Source organism: Hibiscus syriacus, unplaced genomic scaffold (genome assembly GCF_006381635.1).
Source record: "Hibiscus syriacus cultivar Baekdansim isolate YM2019G1 unplaced genomic scaffold, ASM638163v2 tig00110377_pilon, whole genome shotgun sequence".
NCBI lineage: Eukaryota > Viridiplantae > Streptophyta > Magnoliopsida > Malvales > Malvaceae > Hibiscus > Hibiscus syriacus.
In genome coordinates this window covers 2,325,520-2,334,332 of record NW_024062711.1, presented here as the reverse complement: position 1 = coordinate 2,334,332, position 8,813 = coordinate 2,325,520, and the positions used below count along the sequence as shown (strand labels likewise).

The 8,813-nt window shown below is 36.3% G+C and overlaps 1 protein-coding gene across 2 annotated transcripts; it reads right to left on the bottom strand.

Moving 5' to 3' along the window:
• Window positions 1–5,995: 5,995 nt before the first annotated feature.
• LOC120121652 (zinc-finger homeodomain protein 6-like) lies at window positions 5,996–7,935 on the bottom strand. Of its 2 annotated transcripts, none has more exons than XM_039140967.1 (2): window positions 7,715–7,935; window positions 5,996–7,424 (listed from the first exon to the last, which is right to left on the bottom strand). In XM_039140967.1, the coding sequence occupies exon 2, from the start codon at window positions 7,300–7,302 to the stop codon at window positions 6,175–6,177; it is 1,128 nt and encodes a 375-aa protein (XP_038996898.1). In that variant the 5' UTR covers window positions 7,303–7,424; window positions 7,715–7,935; the 3' UTR covers window positions 5,996–6,174. The 2 variants fall into 2 exon arrangements, with proteins under 2 accessions (XP_038996898.1, XP_038996900.1); XM_039140969.1 differs by lacking the exon at window positions 7,715–7,935 and adding an exon at window positions 7,566–7,610.
• Window positions 7,936–8,813: the final 878 nt, after the last annotated feature.

Sequence of the window (8,813 nt, the reverse complement as noted above, 5' to 3'; positions counted from 1 at the left end):
ATCAATTTGATATCGGAAACTCAAGATATGTCTATTTTATTGAAGCCATCACTTGTAGAAAATCCTATATGGGATTTTATAAATATTATGAATTTTCAATATTTTCATTGATTATTTGTAATATAAATTTAATATAGGATGATACATTATCTTTTAGGATTAGATTTATTATTTTATTAGGAATTAAGATGAAGTTAAAACAATTATCTTTAGTTTATTGCTATTAGGACATCTTCATTTATTACATAGTTAGGTTACAACAAGGATTCTTCCTCACTTATATAAAGGAGGCACCTCCCACCATAGTAAACACAACATATTTTTCTTTGAATAATAATAAAACATTGAGTACGTTTTTGCAAGAGCTGATTGTCTTATTCCTTCGAAGCATCTTTTCCTTTAAGTTCTTTCAAGTTCTTGAGAGAGAGATCTTCACACTCCGGTTTGCCTTCTTATTGCGATTAGGAGGGCTGGTTAGAGTCATATTGTCGAGTTTGCCTTTTCATTGCAACTAGGAGGGTTTGGTAGGACATATCCATCTATCTTTCACCTCCATAACTTTTCATCTTCCTCCCCCATCATTATGCCAACATCCTTACCCCATTCTTAAGGTTTGTGTTAAGCATATACCTACCGGGGGTAAATTTTCAAATCAACTTTTACGAAGATCCGACTGTCATAATTTTGATATGTATTCTTCGTTGCTACCTTATCTTATTATCTTTCCAACGAGTATTCGTCCATCCAAAATATCCCCCTTCTACCTACCATAAGGGAAGTTAACATAATTTCTTTATTACATATTTTTCCTTTAGTTTCTTTTATTATCTTATTTACCTTTTTGTCCTTGAATTAAATTATCTTTATTTTATTGTCTTAACCTAATCTTCTTGTCTTAATATCAGTCTCCAAAGCCCTAATCCAAACACCTTGTTGTTGCTTACGTCATTCATCCATCATCTCATTCTTTGATCGAGTCTAGAACTTTCTAGGTTTGATTCCTCAATGAAAAGCAATGATCATCATCCGCTACTGATTCTCTATCAATAATAGATGGAAAAAGATCCATCTACAATATTTGGGTGCGAATGGGAGCATAAGACCCATCAAGAACTGCAAGGTCAATTAAATTTTATGTCCATCTAACATCTTTTGAACTCCTTCACAATTGCATTGTGAACAAGTAAAAAAATGTTTTACTGAAACTAACTTATCCCATAAGATATTTAATTGAGTATAATAGGTGCTAATAGTCATAGAACCTTGACACAATTAACCCAGTTTCTTCTTGAGATGAAAGATGCGAGGAGTATTCATATGGTGGAAATGATCTTCATGATCTTTCCAAATGGTTTGCAACAATGGTATGGTAGAGAAGGCTAGCAGCTAGGGGTGTTCAAATCCAGGTACTCGAGTTTTTAGATACCCAAAGTTCTGGGTACCTGAGTCCTCGGGTACTTGATTTGTTTGCCCGTGTCCAGGCCAGGATATTACGGGTACCCGATTTTTTTATCATTTTTAAATTATTAATTTAAAAAAAATACACATTTAAATGTTCGAATTACATACTCCAACATATAAAACATAGAATTAAAAGTTCGAAATACAAAATTCAATAATACATAATATAAATAAAACATACCCAATTTTTTTAAATTTTATTAGTTTAATTTAATATATAAATTATTAATAATTAAATATGTAATATTATTATATATATATAATAAATGTAACAGGGTACTCGGGTAACCATGTACTTGAAAAAAATTTAATTTTGTGACCCAGGCCCAACCCCGAAATATCAGGCCGATACCCGACCTAGAACTTGATTTTTTTTAAAAGTACTCGAATTTTTTGATCGGATTGACAGGTTGGGTCATCCGATTCAAGTATTTTTGAACACCCCTACTAGCAGCAATATCCTTCAACACTGAATTCGAAATCCATGAATTAACAAGGTTATTAGCCCTTGCCAAGCTTTGAAAAGAATCTTCGATGTAGGAGCAGACACAGGGATGGAACCATCAATGAAACCAGTCTTGTTCTTAGTTGAAAGAGCCATCAACATAGAACGCTTCTAGTTGTTGTAGTTGTCATTGGTGAGAGGTTGCGTGACCAAGATCATCCCTGGGTTATCGGACTGATGAAGGTAGTAAGGTTAGTACCGTTTTCAAACTGATCAGAGATAGCAGATACATCACCCATCAGAGAAAATGGAGATGGAAAAACGCAGAGAAAGCTTTAAAAGAAAATCACAACTTATACCATGTAACAGTAGTTTGGAGAAGAAGAGTTTATTCACATACGTGTAAATACACTATGTACAAGACTTGACATATATAGCATCCTACCTAGCACTACTGACAGCTTAACTACCTAACAATAAAGAAAAACCAACGTAACCAACCTAACGGCAACCATCCTTAACAATAATTGTTTTAGTTAAGTAAAACTTATAATTTATTTGGATTGTATGACTTCAAGGGTGTCCATAGAAGGTTCCTTTACGAGCTGTAATGTGGTCGCGGTTACAGTTGTCTCAAATGTCGTATGTAGATTTTGATTTTGTCTCTTATTCAGGTGTTTCCCATATGTTGGTAATTTGGTTTAGGCAAGATTGATTTTGATGAATAGGTTGTATTGGATAATGAAATTTTTGTTGTGTACTTGTTATGGTTAATAAAATAATTGAACCTTCCTTTTTCTTTATGTTGTTTTGATCGAGTCTAGACTTAATCCAATTAGGAGAGATTTTTTTAACGAGGTACATTTTAAAAAATATTATCATTTTAATGTTAGTCGGATATTTTATACATTGGTAGTAGCATATGAGGAATGTATAACGTTGATCATCCTTGTTTGTAAAGCCCATTTTTAAGTTGGCTTACAATATTAGATAAGACGGTGATCTGTACTATATTCTTCTCTGATCATCTTTGCATTCATGTTGGATTTAAGAGGACCGAGTCCATTTATCATGATTAATGGAGTTAACTTGGAATCAAATATTGTCTTTTATTAATAACTTTAATGGAAAACGTGTTATCATACGAAACTATGCGGAAACGCTTTGTTCGAATGTCGGCATTTACTTTGCTCCCGACAATTCTCAAAATCATTTCAAGAACATTATTTTCCACCAAAAGGAAATGCACAAAATACTGAAAAAAACATAAAAGGGAAAGTTGAAAAGTAAAGAGAAAAGGATCAGCAAAAGAAGTTACAGGTTGTTCGTCGTATTGACTAAATTTTATGAGATTTTTTAGATGGGTGTGGATGTTTCGGTCACCGGTGTTAGGATGAGTTGGAGTCAGATTTACCCTTAAAATCAAAGAGTGAACTTGGTTAAAGATTTATCATGCTAGAACTGTACGTGATTTATTCAATTGTTGAGGAAGTTTTTGGTTAAAGAAGACTTCTTGTGGATGGCGTGGGTAAGATCAATGTTATTAAAAGGATGGATATATAGAGTTTTGAGCCGATGGGGCATTAGTTGAAACTTAAGAAAGATTTTCTCGTTAAGTAGGGAAGTAAAGTCTTTAGTTATAGGGTTACTAATTTGAATCAACTTCATATTCATAGGATTTGGTACTGATGAGAAACACACCTACTAGTTAAGAAAACTATATTTGGGAAAACGTAATCTTCATTAAAGGTGAGTACACAATTATATAGGTTTCACAAAAGCTGCATGAGCAGTTAACTCTGGTAGTTATACTAAGCCTAACAAACCATCAAGCTCTCCAAACTACCCTAACTGCTTTCACCTACACACTAACAACTTCACCTGCTGATAACCTTTAATATTCTCTCTACTTTCCTTCCTCTCCTATACATGTTTGCACTTGAACCTTGTAACGAAAGGTCTCAAAACCAACCTTTGAAAATGACTTAGTGAAGCCATTTGCCACCTGATGACTTGCATGGTACACCAGATTACAACTCATCGCCACCGCCTTACTATTATCACACCATATCGTGGGAACACCATGCTGTTCAATCCCCATATCAGAGAGAAGAGCACCGATCGATCCATGCCACTTCAGCCGAAACATCAGCAACACTCATGTACTCGGCTTCCATGGTCGAAGTCGACACTAACTTCTGCTTCTTAGTAGGCCAGGACACCACACAACTACCAGTCACAGACCGTCTATCTTCAGTGCTACCACCTCAATCAGCATCAGCAAATTCTGTAAGCACAACCTTCTTATCCCCTGGAGACATAACCAAGCAATGATCCATGGTGCCACCAAGATAACACAATATCCTCTTTACAGCAAGCATGTGCCCCTGGCGCGGTGCATGCATGAATTGCGCCACCTTATTAACACTGAAATTGATATCTGAACACGTGTGACACGCATATAGCTGCGCACCAACAATGCTTCGATATTCCTTAGCATCCACCAACAGATCACCCGAATCATGTGTCAATTTTGACAGCAGCATTGGTGTCGAGGCCGAGTTAGCCCTATCCATATTAGCCTTCATTAACAACTCAAGAAAGAACTTTCGTTGAGAAAGAAACAAATAGTCATCCACTCGTTTGACCTCAAGTCCCAAAAAATAACCTAACTCACCCAGATCCTTTACTGAAAATTCAGCATCCAACAGCCCTACCATGAGCTCAATATCACTATCTGAGGAGCCTGTGATAATAATGTCATCCACATATATAAGCATATATGTGTTCTGGCAGCCGTCACACCAAATAAACAAGGATGAATCAACCCTAGACTCTTTGAACCCAAGCTTTACCGGAAATTGTTTCAACCTCTCATGCCAATTTCTCGGTGCCTGGCTTGGGGAGTGCTCTTTTTTTCGTTTCTTTTAGCCAAATCATCAGCAAAAGCCTAAAAGTATGCCACTTCTCACTCGAGAACTTATATATGTGAAGTTGAATATTTGAACCCATTTATCCTAGATGATCACCAAGTTATTAACAGTATCTTTTTATTCCTACAACCTGTTATGTTTTCTTTTAACACTTATGATTTTAAGGTTTGAATTCCAGTCCTATGCGATCGGTTAATTACTTATGAGTTTGCAATGAGCTTAGCTGGAAAGAAAGAGAAAAAAACTTACATTTTTCTTAATTCTGTAGTGTACTGAAGTATTTTAGAAATTCCCAGCTCAATAAAGGATAATATTCTCCTTAGGATTATATACGAATATCATTAATCAATAATTGAGTCTCAAATGGATCATCTATCATTGAATCAAATAGCACCAATTATTTACCTTCTGAAAAGAAAAATGGTACCAATTATTGAGTTAAATATTCGTGTGATTATCCATTATTGAACCAACTCATCGAAAAACCATATATAATTATATCAATTATTAAGTTATTCGAATGTTGATTTATATGCTCATTTATCTACACATATCCTATGAGGGGAAATCAAGAGAAAGATACTTCACATTAGTGTCACTAACTTAAGGGAAGACAAGCCAATCTATTATATATGCAAGTGATATAATCAGGAATTTTCCCTATTTCCATCAAATCTGCACCTAGAAAGAATCTCTCAAGTAGGATAAGTCTCCTTCAATCTTTAGTATAGCAATAATAGGGCCAACTAGTCAAATGTTTGAGTTTGAGTTGCCTTTGTTTCATTTCACTAGCAAAAAAAAAAGGGGGGGGGGGTCGGCCAGTATAGTAATTGGTATAGGAAAACTCCCCAACCGTGTAAAATGGGAAATTATGAAGAAATGAAATAATGATATGCATTAATCATATCAGTATCATGAAAAGCCGTCAACTTCCGTTAGGCCCGGCTTTATTTCTAGAGGGAAAATAGAAGATGTCTTATGGTAGGGTTGGAAGCAACCCAAGGTACCATGATTAATGGGACACATGCACTGTTTGGGGTGAGAGAAATAGGGGAAAATTTTCCAACATTTATCTTTATCTTTCTACCATCATTGTTCATTCTAACACGTTTTTGACAACGTCTCTAATTAGGGAATGTATATGTTTCAGAATCAGTTGCAGAAGATGTGTTTCTTTAATAAATAAAAATTCAGAAGTAGTACAAATATTTATGTGTTTCAAAAGTTTGTAAGAATTGTAACATGTCAGGAATTAGAAGAAAACAAAAAGAAGAATTGTTTAAGTGAATCATTTACTACTTTTCAGGTGTTTTAAGAAGGGGAAATAATTTGATCTTACATTTGTTTCTTCTTCATGGCTTGTTTATTGTTGTGCATCCAAACTTTGAAAACCTGTCTCTTTACTCCAACTTGAGCACAAAACTGCTGCAGTTCTTGTTCATCTTGCTTTTGGATTCTCCAATCCAACTTCTGAGCAAATTCCATCATCTTAACTTTTTGATCTTGACTGAACTTTGTTCTAAATCTCTTCTTTGATGACTGTGGAATAATATAATGTGGTGATTGCCCTCCCTGATGGAACATATTCAGATCTTCACTCGAGGACTCTGTCCGACCACCGCCATAGCGGCCATCACGACCGAAGTTCATCATAACCGGCGCAATTGGTACGGCGGTGGAAGAAGTACTGATGGATAATCCAAGAGGGAATCTTTGCTGATTAAGAGGGGTTGGTTGTTGAAGATGAACAACACTGTTCTTTCCTGTATGGTAACGGCTGGGTGGTGGTGGTGCATATTGTGATTCCCCATTGATTTCTTTCCGGTGGAAATTCCTATGGCATTCACAGGCTGCGCACTTTAAGGCTCCCATGGTGCCTTGTTCTCCACTCGGCATGAACTCGCCACAACCGTCCAAAACATGTGCCCCCATGCTGGCTGCATGGTTCTTCAAACATTCCCTATACCTAATCAAAGGGTCAGTAGAGCTTACTGGTTGAGGCGGAGATGTTAGAGGTAGTGGTAGTGGGCTGCAGCTTGATCTATTAGCTCTTCCACCACCGGCCGAAGCTGATCCTGGATCTATTTCCGGGTCTAGATCCCTCCTGAGTTTGCTTACTTGTATATGATGATTCGTTTCAGGGTTGTAGAGAGGGCAATTGTTTAGGGTTTGTGTTGGCCTTGGATTGAAGGTTTGTGAGTCGCCATGAACACTTGAATTTATAGGTTGAGAAGAAGAAGAAGGATAGACCTTTGTGGAAGAATCCCTGTTGAGTTGATTATTATAACTAAAAGAGCTTGGCAATGGCATCCCCATCTCCTTATCTTGGTCTCTCAGTTCCATTAACTCTGATTTTCTTTCTAATGTAAAACCTAGATCTAAATTCTTTGATCTCAACAACCCCTTTATTAAACTAAAATATAAACTGTTAATAGTGTTTCTTTTCAAACCCATCATCATCATGGAAGTACTGCACAATTAAATCAGTAGCTTAACCCCAAAATTATGTCCCTTTCTCTCTTATTCTGAATTCCACGTTTTAGTGCTAAACCCACCATCTCATTTGATTACAACTTCCATTTTCCCTGTTCATCAAGACGCGAGCAAAGTGTAAAAGACAAATGAAAAAAAATTATGGATAAGTAAAGAAAAAGCATAAAATCAAACAGTGAAATGATACTGTATAAATATGAAATATGGGACCCTTAGCTTTGGCAAAAACCTACCTTGATTGAGAGCACTGGTTGATTAGTTTGGTCATGTAAGAACTCGCTTAACTGCACTGCCATTGCAAAGAAGCATGTTTTAGCAAAGATTAAGAATGGGAAATGAGATCTGCAACGGAGGAAAAAAAGAGAGTTGGCTTCCTACTTACCCATCCAGGCTTGTAAAATCCATCTATTTAAGGAACATGTAGGTTGGTCTCTACTCAAAATCGCCAGTATTGGCCATCAGGGATTACTGGTGGTGACACCGAGAGATTTAGTGTTTATTACAGAACAACCGACAAGGCCATGTTAGTTCTCTCTCAGACCCTGCACATTGGTCCAGTCCAGCCCTTGATTATTGCGACACTGTCTTATCTTTTTCTTTCTCTCTCTGCAACTGATTAAAACAAATCCTCAAGTGAATAGGCTAAATGTAAAACTTAATTTGATGTGTATTTGAGATCACTTGACGGCTTTGTTTGCTTGAAATCTTCCCTCGAGCCTACACCGAAACAGTTTTGATCATCGGGTGTTTGAGATTATTTCATCATCGAACATAAAACCTCAATTGCATAATCTCTTAAATATGGGGTTAAGCTTAATATAATCATCTAAAATGAAGATTAAAAGCAAAGGAAAAAGAGAGAGAGAGAAGGAGGACCCCCACACAAATATGTTCCGTGGCCTGCAGAGATTAAAGAGCTGGAATACTGGTCCACATCACTGAACTTGTCCCTTTAGTGTGCATGTCAGATTCTCTATATGTATACATATATACATGTGTGTATATACCCTTGAATGTCTGTTTTTCTTTTAGCTTCAAGTGCTCCTGCAGCAATTCCATAGATCATGAACCCCAAACATGTTACAGCCAGAATGCTGACTCAACAGCAATGGAGCCAGCCCTTCAGTGGCATAACCAATGAGATTTCTTTCTTAACAATTTACAGGTTATCCGATACACATATGTAAGCCTTTTTAATCGATTTGCATTGACCACTTTTCTCAGTCATGCTTTTATTTAGTTATAAAACTCTCTCTCTCTCTCTCTCTCTCTCTCTCTCTCTCTCTCTCTCTCTCTCTCTCTCTCTCTCTCTCTCTCTCTCTCTCTCTCTCTCTCTCTCTCTCTCTCTCTCTCTCTCTCTCTCTCTCTCTCTCTTGCTTGTTAATTACGGCTCTTGTCATTTTCTTTTTAAAAAAGATAATATATGAAACGAAATATGAATATTAATGTTTTATTATCATATATATATAATCTTCAAAGGA

Coding starts and splice junctions, on each gene's coding strand:
- LOC120121652 (XM_039140967.1), bottom strand. CDS start 7,302: ATGATGATGATGGGTTTGAAAAGAAACACTATTAACAGTTTATATTTT.